This window comes from Rhea pennata, chromosome 23 (assembly GCF_028389875.1).
Source record: "Rhea pennata isolate bPtePen1 chromosome 23, bPtePen1.pri, whole genome shotgun sequence".
NCBI lineage: Eukaryota > Metazoa > Chordata > Aves > Rheiformes > Rheidae > Rhea > Rhea pennata.
Genome location: NC_084685.1, coordinates 7,100,353 through 7,120,725, shown reverse-complemented (window position 1 = coordinate 7,120,725; position 20,373 = coordinate 7,100,353). Strand labels below are relative to the sequence as shown.

Genomic DNA, 20,373 nt, shown 5'->3' with positions numbered 1-20,373 from the left:
AATTGCAATGTATTTGGTCAGGTGTGTCAGTTTTAAGGAATTGTTGCTGCTCCTTAACTGGATGCCTTCCCCCCATTTGGCTATGTGGTACCACTAAAAAATGTCAAATTGGACAAAAAATTCAAGATTTGCACGGTTTTTCTTTACACGAGGCACTGACACAAGTGTTGCATAGGTTACTCTGTGAATTGCAAGCTACCTACAGAATTTGCAATTCTAACCATTTGCACTCCTGGAATTACTTGCAGAAGAAATTAATGAATAATTCCAAGTTAAAAATAAATTTGTGAGTTTAGCAATCTTTGTTCAAGGACAGGCAGTAAAGATGAAGTTCTCTGAATAATTATTGTGATTTACTTGGCTCTATAGCAGTCTGAGACTTTTCATCTTCCATGATTGACCTGGTTCCTTTGAGGTCACCAAGATTTTTCTGTTTGCATCCTAGAAGATGCAGGTCATGTTGCCTCATGTCAGTGTACGTCAGTGATGGCTCAGTGTTCATCCAAACAGACTAACACTGTCTGGGCATCTAAATTTCTACACTATGATGAAAATCTTTGTTTGCTATTGGAAGTAAGAATTTGGAGAAACATGAGTTTGTGCATGAATGACTGGAGGCAGCTCTGTAGGGTTTGGGGCTGGGGGAAAGGGCCTGGCTGTGGTTTTGCCACTTCCTTCTCCTAGCTTGTAGAGGGAGGATCTGCTTGACATGACAACCATGGCCATGTTCATCCCACCTGTAACATTTGCTCTTCTTTCCTTTGTTCTCTCGCAGCCTATCAGCTCTTCAGATGTCAACCCCCAACCATTGTGCCCAACGCTGAAATCATCACGGAGAATGAAGAATTTAACATAGGTAGCTTTTCACTGTCCAGCAGTCCACTTAGCCCTCCTCCCTTCCACTATCTCCGCCTCCAGGAATCCATGGGTGTTGTCCAGGGGCTGGTGCCCCATAGCCACTGCTTCAGGAGACCTGAAGAAGATGCATTTCATTCTGTAGGACATGGGGAGGCATGTGTGACCCTGCTTAATATCTGACTTCTGCACTGAGTCAAAGTGCAGATCAAACTGATCGGACTGTCTCTAGATGACTTCTCTTTGTTAGTGCAGATAATGTGATTTGTCTTCTGTGAAAGTCTGGAGCTTGTTCAGAAACATTCAGAGAACTTTTCCACAATAACGGTTTTTGGCCTTCATGTATTTCGGGTGTTCCAGATAAGCGTTGTGTGAAAGCTTAGAGGCTGATGTACTTTTTTCAAGAGCCCTTCACCCATATTGATTGCGCTTTTTGCATTTTTGCTGTTGTTCACAGTTATATCCACATTTAAAGTGTGTCTCCAACCAGTGAAAGAGCCATGATTTTTTTTAAAGCAGCTTTTCTCACTGTCCTCTCTCTTTGAGGGGAGTCTTCACCTAAATTAGCTAGCATGAATCAGAATAGTTTAACTAGTATGAAATTGTTTGTACCAACTGAAAATCTAGCATGTGTTTCTACCCCTGTAATTCCTGCACAATTTATATCATTTATATCATATAAAGCCAGTGCAATCGTGGCCTGTTTCGTATACCATGGCTGCCACATTCCCAGGATTGTAGTGGAGAAGGAGCCGGGTGCAACAGTCCCTGAAAGGCATTGCTGTGCCCAAAGAGGCAGCAAATGTGGGTGGGATGACCTGTGAGGTGTGGACCTGCACATCTGTTAAGTTCTCCAGAAGTCCAAAGTGGAATATAAGTAGACCTGAAGCAGTGCAGTAGTGCGGTGAATGTTGTTTTTACTTGCTGGTGATTTCATCTCATAAAATAACTGAATTGTGCAGCTGTTGTGCAGGACTCAAGCAAGACATGGATTTGAGTGTGTTTCTAAAACTAATCAAGGAAGGACCTGCTGCCCCAGAACTCAGTGGCAGAGACAGGATTGAGACGTCTTTGCACCTTGCACTGACTTCTCTTCCCAAGGCACGTTTTGGCCTTAATGAATTGATCCTTCTCCTCAGTTGAGATCTTTTCTTTTTCTGCCTATAGGTGATGTAGTGAGATACAGATGCCTTCCTGGCTTTACCTTGATTGGAAATGAAATCCTGACTTGCAAGCTAGGCACTCATCTCCAGTTTGAAGGTCCTCCACCCACTTGTGAAGGTAATGCTTTTGGGGCTCAACATGCTGACCAAAGCCTTCTTGTGCAGAAACTGCTGCAAACCTATGGATGTTCACTGAGGAAGACAGCAAGCTGGATGACAGCTTGGGGAGGATTTCCCTTGCAAATATTGAGTTTTTGGAGTGAATTTGCGGACCTTCGGGGTCCCAGTAGTACCACTAGGTAGGGCCTTTGGAGGAGGCTGCTATGTTCAAGTGGCACCTACAGGCCTTCCAGAATGAAAAAGCCATCCCTGTAGGACTGGATGGCTATGGGGTATCCCGGACAGAGGAGAAGTAGGATTTGGATCTGGGGCAACTGCATCCAGCCCTGCCTCCTGCCGCAGCAACCAGAGCGCAGGACAGGAAGGTGATTTCCCAACTGGTTCAGCCTGCATGTGTTGTGTTTCACTGCTGGAAGGAGCCAGTCGCCAAACTTGGCGAGGCGCCTCCTCTACTCACCACCACTTCCCCCGCCTCACTGCATGTCCTAGCACCATGCCCCTCGCCCAGGTTCAAGCAGCAGCAGGCAGATAACGGGGAGAGGGATTTGGTGAGTGACTTATTGCAGCACCTGTCTGATACATGACAGAGGAAGGACCTTACAGCCTCGCTGGCTCCCAGGGGTTTGAAGGCTCTCCACAATTTCTAGGAGGATTTGCCTCATGTTAGGTAATCCAAAATTCGGCCCTAAGGCCCCAACTCAGGAAAGCACTTTAAGCTTGTAATTTCCTGAACTGGGACTGACTGAAACTTGCTGAGCAGAGTTCTGATGCACTGGATGCCTGACTGCGCTCGCGAAGCCAGTAAGCAGTCATCCAAACATCCTTACTCTGCGAGGGGGGAGATCTTCTTCTCTGACAGTTTGCCAGTGATACATGAACAGCCAAAGCAAGGAAGAGCAGACTGCAGCGAAGTGAATTCCTCCAGAGAGGCAAGCCTGTGAGGAACAGCTTCTCTATTAGTGCTGCAAAATGTATTAGATGGGAGAAAAATGAATGCCCCAAGCATGATGCATCGTATACCTTGCTGCTGCTCAGGAGGGATCCCAAAGATGTTTCCATGCTACCGTGTTACCTTATTTATCCTCTGGATTCCTGCCGGTACTTTTGCTCACTCCAACTGTGATTATTTCATCATCTTCATTCCCTCCTATCTGAACATTCTTACCATATAATGGGATATTTTTCTGTAGCTTTATTCTTTTTGAAATAGCATGGATTGAAGGAGAGAAAGGGAGGTCATTCAATTATTTACTGATGGTTGTTAGCCTGCGGGTAAAGGGACTGCTTAAATTACGTCTGGCCACCAATTTATAGAGGTCAAAAAATCACTGATGGCATTAAGGATTTGGAAAGAATACACTGTTCCTTCTGAATAGTTCTGGCTGTTTTTTATTAATACAAGTATAGCATTTACACTGGTTTTAGAGATAATTATGGATAAATAACAATCCCTGTCCTTTTATGCTTTTTGTTCACTGTCTGTGTTAACTTCTTTTTTGGGGGTGTTGTCACTGGCCTTCTGTTAGTGCTTTCAGCTGAGTTCAATATTTCCAGAAGCTGAATGAGATCTAGTGATTAGATCAAGGAACTGGAGTATTTAGATCCTAGTTAACAGCTCCATGGATGACTCGGGAGAAGCTGTAGTTCCATGCTTTGTTTTACCCCCGGATAATAAAGTTTCTAGGGCTTCCAGAGTGATTTGGAACTTGAGTAGGGAATAGTTGCTTGGTTGCAATGCCATTGATTCTGAAAGCCACATTAGCATAAAACTGAAATGATGCGAAGATGGCTGAACCAAATTGTTCATATTGTTGCTTTTTTCCCCTCTGAATTTGGCAATTACTCAGATTTGTGGAAATGCAGCATGCTTCATTTGGAGCCTAAGTCAGGATTGGGGGATTCTCTGTGGAACCTCAAGGATCTAGGTGTCCAGTCAAAATAAGCAGGCAGGAGTTGTGCTCTATCTTGACCTAGATGGTCAAGATAGACCTTGTTGGTCCTGGTGTCTTGTGCTTTCTTTCTTCCTCTGTGGAAAGAGAAGATTCATTTTCTGTTGTTTTTCCTTCACATTCCTTCTAGTGCACTGCCCGATGAATGAGGTGATGACAGACTCCACTGGTGTAATCCTCAGCCAGAGCTTCCTGGGAAGTTACCCTCATTTTCAGACCTGTTCATGGGTGGTGAAAGTAGAACCTGGGTATAACATCTCCCTCACCATTGAGTACTTCCTGAGTGAGAAACAATATGATGAGTTTGAAATCTTTGATGGTAAGATAATCACCAGGCTGTTTTACTTAGCAACTGAGGGGAAAGGAAAGAAACAGCAGTATTGTTAGTTGTTCATCTCTGAGTTCCCAGAGCACCGTGGGGAGAGCTTTTCACCAATACACCTGTAGCCTTCTTCCATACTGAAAGAAAGTTCCTCCTAAGACTCATTGATTTGCTGGATAAGACAGCATCAGGATGACTCTTAAGTATTTTTCCAGGGGGAGGGAGTTAGCAAGCTGCTGAAAGACTTGTGGCAGATGTTGCTGGGAAGGGATGTGTTGATAAGGTGGGAATTTAATCCTTGAAAACCATGCAAACTAGGTTTTTCAGGCCCACGAGTTCTTAAGAACTGAGAAGGGATCTGGCAGTATTCACAGTGACGTAGCTTTGTAACCAAATGCAGAGTGCCGGTGCTCTGCTGATGCTCCTGAGGTTGCACATTGTGACCTGAGCTGAAGGCATACTGCCTGGTGCAAAATCATAGTCTGACTGTGATCAGTAGGGCTTTATTTGCATTTGGTTTCCTGGGGGTCAGGTGTCTGCATGAGGACTCCTGTTCACAGAAGGAAACCTGAGCATGAGCTGTCATTCCTAGGCTCGTAGCAGAGTGGAAGCTCGTACACTGCAGTTCCAAAATGCATCTGTTCTATCTGCAGAAATACATCCTGGCACATAAAGCCCAAGAGTGACTGTTGGTTGTCAGCCCTGACTTTCACTTGTTCCATCTTTTCTTAAAGGTCCCTCTGGCCAAAGTCCACTGCTGTTGTCACTGAGTGGGAACTACTCTGCTCCTCTGACTGTTACCAGCAGTGGGAACAAAGTGTATCTCCGTTGGTCTTCTGATCATGCATACAACAGAAAAGGCTTCAAAATCCGCTACTTTGGTAAGCACACAGCAGAGACCAGATGCCTCCACCAAGAATGTGGCAATCTCTTCAGCTAAGAGTTGTTGTAAAATCACTACAGAGGGGCATAGGCCATCTGTCTCAGGAGAAGGTGCCGCGGTCTGTGAAAGCACACAAAACTGGCCTCACTCTGAGGTCTCTGCAAGAACTGCTGAGGCTTGGGGAAGTAGGAATATTTCCAGCAGAAAAGTTGAAGCTTTGGCTTCGTTTCCTCAGTCTCAGGAATCAGAACCTGAATATCTTTACATAGCCGCAGACAATCTGGATCTGGATAAGTGAAACCCATCACTGTGCAGACTGTGATGCCTGCAGAGCTAAGGGGGTCCTACTCGGAGATTGTCTGAGCAGCATAGGTTTTTGGAGGCTGTTGGCGTATGACTGAAGTATTGATTAGACAGTTTATTCCAGCTTCAGGTCTTCAGAAAGTGCTCTGCTGACTGTAATTCATAGTGAAGATTGCTGTGTTACTGAATTACTGTGTCTTTTTCAGTGATTAATGTTGTGAAACATAAGAATTTGTGATAGGAGCTGTTCGGTGCATAAGGCACAACTTGTACATGGCTTATTGTCTTACACCACTTGCAGAGAGCTGTCTAAAACATATCCTGCTCCTGGCCAGGCATTCTGCTGCTGCTCTCAGAGCAATATGACCCCCTCCTTTATAATGAAGTCTTAGCTGCTTATTCAGCAAAACCCCATTGAATATTTGCTAAGAATTCCTTAAAATGAATTACTATTTTTTGGAACTTAGCAAATCTTAATTAAGGGAAGTTATAAAGTTGGATAGAGAACTTGCTTGCATGTCATAAATAAGTAATGACATTACTCAGTAAATGAATTAAGTAATATTTAATTACCAGAAATTACTCTTAATTTCTAGAGCTGAGTGAAACTTGGATAATAGTCCTGCACTTTTTCCCCCTTTAACTTTGTACTTATTCATTGCAAGTTCTCAGTTTCGTGTACAACCTTAGGTTATGGAAAGCACTATTTAATTCCTGATCTGAAAGGAAATTTGTCTTGATATGGCCCATCCACTGCCTTGGATATGTGAAGCTGCGTATTTATTTTCCTCTGCCCTTCTCTCCAGCTCCTTACTGCAGTCTCCCACAGCCCCCAGCACATGGACTGATTCTCAGCCATACTGGTCTGCACCCAGGGAGCACGGTCCGATTTGGCTGTGACACAGGCTACCGTCTCGCTGGCCACAGTGTTGCCACCTGCTCTCAGCACCCGCAAGGCTACTTCCACTGGAACGAAGCAATCCCGCTGTGCCAAGGTGAGTCCTTGTGAGGGTCTGCAGCCTCTAAGCTCTTTCTCACACCTGAGTCAGGTGAAATGTTGAGCTGGGGAGGACTGAGTAAAATGGTGCAAAAATGAAAACCTGTTGTAATTCCCCCAGTTCTCTATTGAGCACAGGTGTCCAGCTGCAGATAGGCAGTTTGGCGTGAGAATTGGTCCGCTTAGTACAAGTTCTTGGGAGCAAATGAGGAAGGAGGGAAGGGAGCAAAGGGTCATTGTCTGTCCTGGGTAGGGGAAAGAAAGGCAGTCTGTGCAGATGGCTTCCCTTGCAGAAGTGTCTGAACGCAGGCATAACCAAACCTCGAGTAAGCACAAGAGAAGCTGTTGTCCAGAAGAATCTGGAAAGGCTGTTGGGAACATGGGTCCTACTGACTTTGGTGCAATGGAGTTTCCTCTAGCGTTTCTAGAAGGCTGTTCAGGTCTGTATGTGTTAGTGAGCAATGAGAGATTTCTCAGAATTCAGATGGTGCCCAGTTTCTGTTGGCTTCATGTAAGATTTAGACATGTAGTTGTTCTTTACACATCTCCTCCTAATTAACTGTAATCGTTATGACGTATCATACTTAGCACATGGCTCCTTCCAGGCGTGGGAGTGGAGGGGAGGACAGGGCAGCCTGCCCTCAAGGGCGTTTACTTTCATGCTGTTTTATCTCACCCACTATATTCACTTTCTGATTGCACCTTTTTTTTTTCAATCCAACAATCATCTGTTTCTTTGTGTTGATAAAATACCCATCTTTATTCTGATGAAGACTTTCAGTGTCTTTGAACATTCATCCATGTTCCAAAGGGACCAAGCACTGAGGATTAATATTGCATTGGCTTCCCTGGAAACTAGCCAGAGAACAGAGACAGCATGGGCAAAATCTTATTGCATTCTGCATTGCTGCCCTGCCCAAGCTTTAAGGAAAAGCAGGATTATTTAGTGTGAGTTACCAAAGAGCCTCAAAAAATCCCGTTTGTGCTCACTTAGGCTCTTTTGAAAATTCCTGACGTGGAAATTTGTCTTGATATGGCCCATCCACTGCGAGGTGCTGGCGCCCGCCAGGCTGTCGTGGCAGCTGGGGCAGGCAAGTCACGCTGGAGCAGCGTGTTAGCCCAGCCTGAGGGATTTCTCTCACGTGCTGGATCTTCTATAAATGAAATCATATCATCGAGCACGGGTGACTGTGCTGCGAGGTGTCTGCTGTCCCGCTGTTCTCAAGTACCACCCCAGCCTTGCATCTGGTCCAAAAGCCACATTTCCTTCCTGGAGCAACGAGATGGATTTTAAACACGGAGGCAGAGAGGAGGGGGAAGAGGAACAGCGAGAGAGGACCTGCTGGGAGAAGATCCTACTTGGATGAGACATCGACGGAGAGCCATAATTTAAAGCAGGATGGAGCCACCCAGCACCAGCGACTGGGTCAGCGGAGGAAGAATCCGAGTGAGACCATCCATTGCTTGGCACAGCCTGGCCTGGAGACGGCGGCTCCTGCGGTGTTAGGTCCTTCCTCCTGGGGAAGCTGTCTGGCAGCCCCCTGCTCTAGCTAGCAGAGTTTAGGGGCCAAGTCACAGCTTTGCAGGTGGGCTCCTGCTTCGGTTTTCCCACTGGAGGCGGGTGTCTGTCCCCGCCGGCCACACAAGGCGCAGTGCAGGCCCAAGTGGAAGCGGGCTGTTCGGAGCAGCCTTCGGAAGAGCCTGCCTCCCTCCACGGACTGCCGGGGAACCGGCGGGCAAAGTCGCATCCTGAGGATGGAATATCCCCTCCGCATCCTTGGGAACCTCACCTGCTCTCTGTGTTTCCCCGTATTTGCAACAGAAATCTTACTGCTTGTCCATGGTTATTAAGTGCCTGGAGTTGGATGGCAGGAGATAAGCGAGTAGCAGCAAGACCGAGTCTCTGAGAATTGGCAGTGGAGCAGCTCCCCCGCCTGGCCCTGCGGAGGTGGCAGCCCGGGCTGGCTCCCTTCTTGGTGCCAGGTTGGCCACATAATACCCAGTACATCTTTTTTTTTGCCTTGATCTCCAAGCCAACTGGCAACCTTTTGTTTTGGGCTGTACTCAATTGCTCATCCTTTCCAGTGGCCAGGCCCGCATGGCAGAAATTTGGGAATTTGACCCACAACATGAAATAAATTGCTCACACAATCAGCTGTGTCAGCAGGAGAGGAACTGGGGTCTCCATAAACACATGGTTTAGTTAACAAATGACATTTCCCATAGCTCCCCTCTGGCAGCACCTAATCCTTCTTCCCTTTCCTAATCCCCTTCAAATAATCTTTATTACGTGCTCAGTCCTAGCTGACATTTATGGAAGCAGCAGAGAATATTCTGCAGGGAACAATCTTGGGTTGGCACAATGGGGAAGAACACAAGATGATCTAATATGCCTTTTCTATCGCCACTGCCTATTTTTAAGCTGCTTTGTTTTAGGAATCCCAGCTGCAGATTTGCTTTCATGTGGCCTCTGTCTCTTTTCCTAGGACATTTTCTTCCTGCAGACAGAGCTTTCATTACCTCTGAACCCCATAAGCACTTCTTTTTTTTTCCCTGGATCAGACTCTCAGTGGGTCTGTCCTAGCCAAATGTTGGTTTTGCTTTCCCCTGAAACAGCTTCTGTGTTCCATCACCTCTGGTTCCTCTGGATTGTAGTGCCCACAGCTGGAACCTCAGAAATGACCTATAAAGCAGATGACAAGTTTACTTCCACCCCCAAAAATCAAGCCTCTCTACTTCCTGCTGGGCACTCTAAATAAAGACTTATTAAAACCACGTTCTGCTCAAGGATGCCGCATTTGCAAGGAAGGACAGCGTTGCGCTGCAGCGTGCAAGGTACTGGATCCCGTGCAGCAGGCAGCTCTCTCAATTAGCTCTCTGATTCCTCTTCATGTTTCAGCCTGACCATCTGCAGGTGAAGAGGATAATTCTTTTATTATTATTTTTGGTGGTTTAATGAACTTTTTAGTTAACTGCATCTGGCCTGGACGGGCTGCATTATTGCTTCATATCTGGATTATTGCTAACTCACTTTTGTGTCAGGGGAGGGTTTGTGCAATGGAAAGGTGCCAAAAATCAGACTGCTTGACAGGGACGCAGATGGAGCTTGCCCGGGAAGGAGGGCTCGCTGACACAGAGATCCTCCCGTTGTGAAGATAGCAAGTTGCACCTAAACCTCACAGACTTGGAGCGAAAGCTGGGCCTGGTCTGTGTTCATAGCTGGTGTCCCAGCTTGTCAGTGTCTGTGCCTCAGTTTCCCTGGTGGCTAATGGAGATAACGAGTTTTGACTGGTGGCAGAGAATATGCTCAGAACATACAGCCCTTAGCACTCTGTGTCCCCTGGTAAGACCAGGCCTGTCCTAAGGGTTGTGTAAAAAAGGAGAGGGGTGTTTCTTACTGTCCTTATCAGGAACTTGCTGACTTCACGCTTTCTCCACTGGCCTTTGAGCCCAGCTCTGGTGACTGGTGGGACCTTCCTCATCAGCAACCTGGGCCCAGAGTCTTTGAGTCCTCTGTCAACGTAGACCTAAGCGCCGTGATCTCTGTCTCTCCTTTCTCCCCTGGCTCCCAGGAGCAGGGGAGAACTGAACAGAGAGAGGAGAAGGCTTTGGCGGGGCAGTGGCGAGGGAAGGGCTCAGCTTTCTTACCAGTCTCTTTGATCAGCTGTAACCTCAGAAAGTAGTGGTAGTAGAACTGGCAGGGTAGGGCTTTCTTCTGCCTCAGAATGAAATTGATATTCAGTGTGCCTGTTTGTCTAGACACTCAGCCTTGTAGAGAGATTCGCCAAGCTCCTCGGCTCGATGAAATGACATACATGTGATTATCATTTCAACTAGGGATGTGCCCGATCGTGCTAAAACAAGCCTGCAGAATTACTCACACCTATTAGCACCACCAGCCTCTGCAAGGTGCTGCGTAATTGTGCTCCAGGCTGGGGCTTGGGCTGACTCATGTAGTAGTAGTGGGATAAAAGCATCTCGGACCTTCAGTGGTAGAAAGCTCCAGTGGTTGTGCTTAGGCTGTTTTCTCCTTTTAAGGCTCAGTGAGGCCTCGGTCACTAGAAACCAGCTTTCCTAAGGTTGCTGCTTTTCTAACCCTAGTTTGTGTGCAGAGGGAGTAACAAGCAGGTAACCAGGTTTTAGAGTATCTACTTGTGGCTCAGGAGATGTAGGCTTCACCTGACGCATGAGCTGGAGGTTAGCAAGAATAGCTCTACCTATTCCAGCAAAGAATGAATTTCCTCTGGAGTATTTTAAAAATGCAGATAATCATTTGGATTAGGTGTTGGCCACCAACTCATTGGTTGCCAATGGCTTCTGCTCTCTCCGTGCCCTGCCTGGCTGGCAGTCCTGCTGGCTGCTGGTCTTGCAGTGGCAGCATAACATGTCCTGAGTTGTCCCTACCTGCTGCTGTCCCATGCCTGTCCAGGCTGGCAGGCTGCGGGTCTGCAGTCCAAGGAGATGGGCTTCCCCCAGAGCCAAAACTCAGAGGGAGGGATGGGAACTCACTTGTTATTTTTGGAGGCAATTTTGCATTTGGTTTCCTGCAAATGCTAACAAAAAAAACCCTATGTCCTTGAGTGTTTTTCACATGTAACAGCCCCCCAGCCCTGTTTCGCCCAGCAGTAAGGAAGGGGTAGCAGAGCTTGCAGTGTATTAGGAAACTCCTGCAGCACCAGTAAGCCTGGTTCTGGTCTGGCTTTATTTGCCTGTGGCTCGCGTTTTGCTTCCCTGGAGCCCTGCCTGCCCCTTCGTGCCCTGTTTGGTGGCGGCTCTCCGGGCCGCAGGCCGGAGGCTCTCGGCAGACGGTGCACAGCAGCTTCCCCAGGGTGCTGCCATCTTGAGCAGCCGCTTGGCACTCTGCCCGTTTATCAGTTTTCCCCCTCAATTGCCCCTCTTACCTTCTCATCCGTAATGCTGCATTTAGCCTGCCTTCTGCCGCAACGTGATTATCGTTTGCTACCTTACGTAATCCAGAAGTGCTTACGTGTTTTTAGATTGTTGCTGCTGTGAGATGTAAATACAAAGCACCATTGCTATCTGTTTCTTTGTGTGAAATTTTTTGCATACTGCATTTATGCATGTTGTATTATAGATATTTAGAAAATATGAGCCAGCATCTCTTCCAGTAGGAACTGGTATTTGCTATTGGCTTTGCTGTTGCCATGTTGATGGATGGGAGTTGCAAATCTGATCCTGTCTTTGAAAGTGAGCATTCATTGCAGTGTCTGTGGCTCAGTAGGGTGCTGGAGCTTTTCTAAATACCAGAGTTTGGGATCTGGGGTTTCGGCTTGCTTACCACGGATCTATGATAAAATTGGAAGCTGACTTTGATTCTCAGTTGTGGTTTTTCCTGCTCCTCCTTCCCAGCTGTCTCCTGTGGAGTTCCCAGAGCCCCAAAGAACGGCGTTGTCTTTGGCAAGGAGTACACTGTGGGCACCAAGGCCGTGTACCACTGCAGCCAGGGCTTCCACCTGCAGCCGGGTGAGGAGCCCACTGCTGAGTGTCTGCACACAGGGCACTGGAGCAACGACAACGAGCCCCCGCACTGCATCGGTGAGCGTTTGCAGCCAGCGCAGTCCCACAGAGAATTTAAGGGGTCCCATAGGTAATGTCTTCCTGCTCTAGGAGAGAGAGCTCTGCCTCACAGGTGGAATATTCAGGGCACCAGGCTTCCAATCCTGCATAGCTTGGGATTGCTGCCATCTCTCACAGTGCCTTGGTTTCCCACCTGTGAAATGAGGACGCTAATACTGGTCCATTTGTTAAAAAGCCAGCACGCTTGCTGAAATGTCCAGGTGCCCTACAGTCAAGTCTCCCATTAACTCCTCTGTGTCTCGTTTCTTCTCCTTGGTTCGCCACATTTGGTTTTTAGCTGTCACCTGTCCAGATATCAACAGCATTGCAGTCGAGCATGGTCGGTGGCGGCTGACCTACGAGATCCAGTACCACTACAACGCGCAGCTCATGCTCATCTGTGATCCCGGGTACTACTACACAGGCCAGCGGGTCATCAGGTGCCAAGCCAACGGCAAGTGGAGCATTGGTGAACCAATGCCAACCTGCAAAAGTAAGGGCAGTGTATCTCGGGAGCCTGCCAGGGCAGAGTGGCTGCCCTGGCTGTCTCGGGGCATGTGTCTTCTGTTTTGCATTTGGCGTGCGTGTGAGCGCTGCTCGTTGCATGCAAAGGCACCACAACCCTGGCCACTCTCACAGCAGCTGAGAGCACGGCCGCAGAGCTGCTCTGGTAGAAGAGTGTTTGGATGAAGGGAAAGGTCATATGTTGATCTGGTTCTTAGTTTAATCTAAACAGTTCTGCAAGAACTGAAGCACATTTGCTCATCAGTTGCTGTCAGGTCTCAGCAGCTTAGCTGCCACTGGTGCCAGCTGCTCTGAAGTTTGCTTTAAGAAATAAAAAATTCTAATTTAAACCCTAACCTCTTCCAGTCTGATGCAAACACCAAGTTTACGAGGGTAACTATGTCACCTGTAAATCCAAAAAGCTCCTGGCAAATAAGCAGCTCTCAGTTACTCTGACATGACTGCTGTGCTTTGGATCTTTTCTTCTGTAAAAGATGGGGAGCTTTGTCTCTAAGTGCAGATAGAGATAGAAAAATGTCTCCTGCAGAATGGCAGCTTTCCCTTCCCTCCTGACTCCCTTTGTTTCTAGAGATGCAACTACTGACTTCAGTGATAGATGTAGTTTTACCCCTGCTAGCTCTACAGCCACTTCTGGGAGCGTGAGCCTGACCCCATTTTGTTTCTTCAGTGTTATTGCCTCCTAAATTCAAATGACAGTAACTTGGCAATGCACTAAGGTCAGAAAAACCTGGCATGAGGCTCCGATTTCTTGCTGAGTTTGAAAGCTCCTGAGGGTTTGCAGATCTTTAAGGTAGATTAAATAAAGAGCTGAACTTTGTGGCTGGGAGCTCCGTTCGCAAGGCCTGCTGGGCAAAATGCCACTAAACCCTGCCACCGGGAGAGCTTAGGCTTTTGGCTGGGTGTCTGCTGTGGGTCTGCTGTGAAGGCTTGAGCTCTGTCTTGGAGGTCACTGTGTGAGAATAAGCCTAGAAGTCCCTGGTCTCACTTTCATGTCTGAAAGCACCCTGTAATTCGGTGCCATTTTATAGCTTTTCTGTAAGTTAGGCTTCCCAGTTGTATCAGTCAATGGGTTAATAATAGAAATATTCCTCTGTGTAGAAATTTCTTCCTAGCCAAGTCTCATCTTTACTAGCTCCCTCATGTCCTGAAGCATAAACATTAATAGCAGTTGTATTTGTCACCTCATGTAATATGACTGTGAGTAGTTGTTATTGTCTGTGTAACTATTAAATAATCTTTCCTACTCTTTTCTGACTTCTGTTGTAACTTGTGGTGAGGAGTTTCATTGACTACATGTCATCAAAAAAAATGAATCTCTGTGCCTGCTTGCTCTCACTGTACTTTCGGATCTCTTCTAGTTATCTCTTGTGGAGACCTGCCAACTCCACCTAATGGGAACAAGATTGGCACGTTGACCAGCTATGGTGCTACAGCCATCTTCTCGTGCAACACTGGCTACACCCTGGTAGGGTCCCGTGTGCGGGAGTGCATGGCGAATGGACTTTGGAGTGGAGCAGAGGTGAAGTGTCTGGGTAGGTGTTGGAGCATCTGTGATATGGTGAGGAATTGCAGGAGGGAATAGGAAATTTAGATCCTAATTCAAGAAAGAACCCGGGCAAGGACTCAGTGCTACTGAAGTGGGCGTTTGAGCAGATAAAAAGAGGAAATGGACTGATTCTTTACTAGCCAGTAGATGTGAGACATTTTGAGATTGGAGAGTCATTTAAAAAGGCTACTTTGTTTTTATTGCTGCTGGGGTTTTATTTATTACTGCAGAGACTCAAAACTCAGATCCCTGCAGACAGTCAGATCAGTTTGTGATGGCTTCAGGAGAAGCAGGCACAAACTCTCAGTGATGGTTCTTGTCTCCATCCTGCAGCGGGGCACTGTGGTGTACCCAGTCCCATCGTCAATGGGATGATCAATGGTGAGAACTACAACTACCGGGGCAGCGTGGTTTATCAGTGTAACCCTGGCTTCCGCCTGATCGGGATGTCTGTGAGGATCTGCCAGCAGGACCACCACTGGTCTGGAAAGACGCCTGTCTGTGTGCGTAAGTATGTTGTCAGATTTCTTTAGCCCTGATTATGATCAGAGGACAACAGCTCATACAGAGATCACTGTTCTCCTAGGAGTTCAGAGTTTCCTGAGGGGAAAAGTCGTGTAAGCAAGGAAGAGCCGAGTAGTGGGATGGATGATCAATCACTCCAGGTTTTTACTCAGCTAAGAAATTATTGCCCCTTGTTGCCTCAGAAGGGTGGATGGGAGGAAGAAAACTCAGCTTTATTCATAGCTTCTTTGTCAGAAATATCTGCCATTCAGATGGATGCTGGCCAGGTGGTAACTGCAGCTGAGATAGCTTTGAGTCGCTCCCCTCTCAGTGGGATGTTGGTCCTTCCCCTTCAGCCTAGCGGGGGGCTGGTAGTAGTCTGGTCCATACCAGGTTGGATCTCCATAGCTGAACAGCAGTTTCTGGCACTAGTAAAATCTGCTCAAAAGCCAGTTGCAAAGACAGAGATGAGAGAGGGGGAGGAATGCAGTCAGGTTTCCCAAAGTGCCATGAATTGGATATGACCTTGTTAATTCTCCGGGCGGTCCAAAGATGAAATGGGTTCCAGCTGTCCTGCTGGGAACAAGTCTGGACTGGCAAGTTTTGTAGTCAAGCATTCTCATTTTGTGAAGGAGCAACTGGCGGGCATTCGTGTTCCTGTGCTCATTTTTGTGTGTCTGTTGCAGCAAGCGCTCAAGTGCTCTCAGGAGCCTATACCCTTCCTCCTGCCAGCACCCTCCAGTTGCCACTTGTGTTGCACATATGGGCTGCACACGGTCGCTTTGCCTGCACACTGCGAGCACACAGGACACAAGCATCTCCGTGGTTCGTGCGGGGGAGAGCGGAGGTGGGGCAGGAGTGGCAGCGCTGCGACTTGGGCTGCTTTGCTGCTTCCCTCCAGTTTGTAAATGCCATCTCTCTTCACTGGTGCATTTTGAATGCCAGGTTTCTAATGGATGAACCTGGTTGCAGTTGTAGTTGCTGAGGAGGGTTTATCCAGGTGTAGGGAGCACAACGGCAGACACCACTCCTACCTACGCACCACTGTTACCACCTTTTTTATGAAGCCCACGTTCGGTGCCAGAGGAAATTCGGTCTCTCCTCTTCGTGTGACCAACATTCGGAGGTCACCTTGCACAACATGCTCATTTATCTTTCTGGTAAATAAGCTAATTAATTAAGTTTCTGCAGTTCTAACAAAGGTTTTAAGAAGTTGAAACATCATCTAACCAATAAAGAGGGCTGCTCATATATTTCATATTATGATTTTCCAGTTGTTTGCTTCCAGCCTCACCTACATGGGTTATGGCTTTACATGCTGAGGCACAATATTAACGGCAAGGTATAAAGTAGGAAATGACCTGTAAATTGTTGTATATGCAGATTCCAGCCTAAAAATAAGAAACAGATTCAAGCTTTTAAGGTTAGCAGTGGCTCCAAAAATTGGAAGCATTCATGTCTAGGATTTTGTGTGAGGTTTTTAGGATAATAAGAGTTACAGAAAGTCTGGTTCTGGTTCAAGTTTGAATTACTCCAGTGTCTGAGGATGCTCAGTTGAAAAACTTAATTCATATTTACCAGCCAAGCTACATGTGCACTGACCTTGGTCCAGGAGATCTTACTGGTAGAAGTCCTGCTGCTGCCAAACGGATTCGCAGAAATGCAGGATGTCTTAAACTCTCATTTTCATGAATCACCTGCTTCCTTCAGGAGAGACAAAACCCATTAGAACAAAGCGGACGGACGCTGCTTGTGCGTGCGTCTGCCGAGTGCCGATCAGCCGTCCCGCGCAGGGCTCAGGTGCGCAGTCTTTGTTCAGTGCTGCTTTCTGCAGGCTTCCAGTTCTGGCAACTAAAAGCTTTTGTGTGGCACTTCTGTAAAGGTGTCTCATGTTCAGAAGTCGGCCTTGAAATTATTACACTACGTATCAGGCCTTACACGTAACATAAATTTAACACCATTAAAGCAGAGCACTGTTGGACTCTGAAATTAGATGCCTTGAGGTCATCTTGTTTCTGAGAAGCTCAGGGCACTCCATTATCACATTATAATTTCCTGCTGTCCTGATATTTTCTCTTTAAACCTGATACAATTGCTTGCTCTACATAAACTGGCCCTTTTGATCCATGCCAACTAGAGAGAGCCTTTTTTTTTTTTTTTTTTTCTGGGAAAGAATCCATCTCCTATTTCAAAATGTGTATAATTTTCAGGAGTACCTCAGAGAATCTGGTGTTGTTTCCAATAGCACTAAAAGGCTGTCTTGCTTCGTATTTTTAGACCTGTATTTGTCACCACCTTGCCTCAGAAATAAATCCCTTTCCCAATGGTATAGTCCAGCCCTGGCAGTCAAATGTGTTACGGATCTTTTATGGGAATTTCAGCTTCCCCTTTAGCTTTCAGCTTTGCAGCTGTAGAACTAAACTGCTGGACTTTTACTGATGGACCGTTACCCTGTTTCAGCACGACAGTAATCAATATTGCCTTGTCCTCAGCTGTCAGAAGTTGTCACATTCCTTAAGTAGCCAGAAGCTCCTTGCAGAATATCTCGATGTTTCTTTTGTGCAGGGGAGCATGCTGTGCTCTAAAGCAAAGTGTCCAGACTTTACTCATAGCAGGAGTCTCACAAGGGTTTCATCTGTCCTTCCAGACTCACCTCCGCTAAGGTGCCAAGAGGGGGCCCAGGCAAACAGGCTTTGAGCTCAGGTTCCCTGTGCTTCCTGCTGCTCCATCTTTCACCTTTGCAACTGTCCTGGGGAATTGTCAGAGTGGCTCAAACCCGACCCGTTAGCCCCTTACCTCTGCTCCAGTATGAGCTAACATCAGCAAGAGGAAAAAGAACTACACAAAAATCCTCGTAACAGAGTGTTAAGAATAACGATTTTCCCCCTAAAGTTTTTCAACCTTAAAGCGGGAAGATTTAAGCATCTTAGACTATATTAGAAACCCAATTTTTCTCTTTTTTTTTTCTTTTTTAACTTTCTCTCCAGGTGTAGCTTTATACTGCAGTGAGCATACATCCAACTTAAACTTGGGAGGAGGAGAAAAACAACAGGTTTTATGGCTATATGTGTGATGCCCAGGGTAATGGAAGGCAACAGATTAATAGTAATAGCTGGGGTTTTTGAAGAGGCCCTCTGGAGATTTACAGTACAAGTCAATAGGATGCTGGCATTCAGCTGCCTTAGAAAACAGTTCAGAAAACTTCTGATGCTTGTAAACTGAACACAGGTACCATATCCTCCACTTGGTTCAGTATTTCAACAGATCTGGTCGCAGATCTTTGAAGTCAATGTGAGTCTCAGGGTTGTTATGAAATTCTTGATGGTCTCCTTCCCTGGGAACTTTTTCAGCCTGGACAACCCACTTCCTTCCAGGCAAAGCAGTAACATCTCCAATTTCTAATTGTAGCCATCACTTGCGGCCACCCTGGCAATCCTGTCAATGGCTTGACCCAAGGGAGTCAGTTCAATCTGAACGACATGGCCAAGTTTGTATGCAACACGGGGTACCGCCTGGAGGGAGCCTCCCAGTCCCAGTGCTTGGCCAACGGACAGTGGAGCAGCTCACTGCCCACCTGCCGCGGTGAGTTGTCTGCCTCGACCCTTCTACCGCTGCTGCAGCCTGGAAATCCCAGGCACCTTGGGCTGAGGAGGGCTTGAGGACCAGAAACCCCTCAGCTCATCACTCACTGGGGCTGACGTACAGGAAAACATCCTGATGCATCATGTTGAGAATGATTTAGTGGTTGGTGAGTGTCGCTGCTGGGACAGATAGCAGAGCTAAGCCCAGTGCCGGCTCAGACGTGGAGCAGTAAGCCAGCCATGGGTATGAGGTGGCCTCAGTGTCCCATGGCAAGCTGCCTTCAGAGTGTTTGCTGAGTGTCACAAGCCAGGATTTGGCCCTGGAAAGAGTGCCTGCAGATCCCTGTGTGTGATTTTCCTGCTCTGTCAGTGGGAGCTGTTTATGGGCAGGGAGGGAGAGGAGGGGAATACAAGTGTCAAGGGGAGTATAGAGCAAGCCTGATGCTGGATTTTGCTGCTGAATGAGTAGGGAAACACTGCATCATTTAATCTAGACAAATTGGACTTTGTTTATCTCTGTGCCTTCCTCATCAGTTACTCTGAGTTCCTGAAAAGCATCCTGACACTCATAAATTTACATAAAACCAATCTTGCAGTTCGTCAGGAACAGACAAGTGATGTTTGAACTCTGAGGGCCTATTTAAATCTCAAGTAATAAATCTGTTACCCCTTGTCATCCTGCCCCACTCACTCCAGGAAGCAGATGGTTTCCCCCAAAGCGGTTAGAAAGCCCTGCTCAGCCCTGTAGAGGAGCAAGACATTGAATTATTTGCTGTAGGTGGGGAGGACAAAAGAAAGTATCAGGCCAGACCCTTAGTAGGGGGCATTCTGGTAACCCCAGACCAGTTTACTTGCGGCAGACGTCGTGGTCCTAGCTGCAGAGCCTGTCCTCCCCCTAGGCTGCCCTGCTGCGCTGGTATTAGTGCTCAAAATTCACTTATCAGATTCCCTCCCCTCTGTTCACTCTCCTCCTCTGTATTCCTGTAATCCAATATCTCTGTCGATGCTGTGGCCCTTTCTGTCAGGAAATTGGCTCTCCTCAACTTGCTAATGTAATGCCCAATCCTGCAACCGGGCCAGAGAGCAAGGCTCTGCTGCTGAGCCTCTCCTGGTAGAGTGAGAGCCTGCAGGATTGCCTCTGCTCTCTCTTATTTCTTTTAATATTTTTTTTCTTTATCTGCCTTAAAGAACCTTTAAAAAAAAAGATTAAAAAGCAAACTGTGAAACATATGACTTGCTGTTTTTCCCTCTTTCCTGCTCGTTTTTTTACAGATTCCTTTGTTCTTTGTTACACCCTTTGTTTTGTATTTTTTTGTCATTTGTTTGCAGTTGTAAACTGTACTGACCCTGGGCACCTGGAAAACAGCATCCGTCAAGTGCAGCCAAGTGGTCCTCACAGATTCAGCTTTGGAACAACTGTCTCATATCAGTGCAGCCACGGATATTACTTACTGGGTACCCATGTGCTTACCTGTCAGGGGGATGGCACTTGGGACCGTGCCCTCCCACAGTGTCTTTGTAAGTTCTTTAGAATAATTCCCCTTTGGTCAGGGTGTTATTTAAAAGTCCTCCTCCCCTAATCCACCGCAGGTTTTCATCCCATGTAGTTCTCTGTCGTTTATTTAGCTGAATGATCATGTTAAATCTCTGGATCTCGAGCCCCTTGTAGTCACTGGGAATCTTTCTGCCTGCTTCACTGGCCTCTGGATCCTGCCCACAGAAGAGAAAACATGTGGTCCAAGGAGAGAAATCATGTTAGACGGAGATCGTTTTTCTCTCCAGGGGAAGGCAGCCACCTCGGAGCTTTCCTGGTTGCGTTCGGCTCCGGAAGGTGCGGCGGGTAGGGAAGGGAAGCGCGGCTTCTGCGGCCCCGCGGTCCTCGGAGGCCGCCGGGGCCAGGGGCGCTCAGCCCCGCTGGGCCGTCGCGGAGCTGCCGCGCGCCCGCCGCCCGGGTGGCTCGGAGGAGGGAAGCGGCAGGCGCCGCTGAAGCAAACACAGCCGTTGCTCTCTTGCAAGGCAGATGTTAAAAGAAGATTTGCCTCTTGCCT

The 20,373-nt window shown here is 47.2% G+C and overlaps 1 protein-coding gene across 1 annotated transcript in view; it reads left to right on the top strand.

Annotated features, from left to right (window-relative positions):
* The window catches only part of CSMD2 (CUB and Sushi multiple domains 2), a 325,353-nt gene that overhangs the window by 277,135 nt on the left and 27,845 nt on the right, over window positions 1–20,373 (top strand). Inside the window, exons 45-55 of the mRNA XM_062593772.1 lie at window positions 776–856; window positions 2,023–2,136; window positions 4,218–4,406; window positions 5,144–5,290; window positions 6,402–6,590; window positions 11,963–12,148; window positions 12,468–12,662; window positions 14,053–14,226; window positions 14,574–14,747; window positions 18,153–18,326; window positions 19,655–19,843. Of these exons, the coding sequence (XP_062449756.1) occupies window positions 776–856; window positions 2,023–2,136; window positions 4,218–4,406; window positions 5,144–5,290; window positions 6,402–6,590; window positions 11,963–12,148; window positions 12,468–12,662; window positions 14,053–14,226; window positions 14,574–14,747; window positions 18,153–18,326; window positions 19,655–19,843 (1,812 nt within the window). The remainder of the gene's footprint in view (window positions 1–775; window positions 857–2,022; window positions 2,137–4,217; window positions 4,407–5,143; window positions 5,291–6,401; window positions 6,591–11,962; window positions 12,149–12,467; window positions 12,663–14,052; window positions 14,227–14,573; window positions 14,748–18,152; window positions 18,327–19,654; window positions 19,844–20,373) is intronic.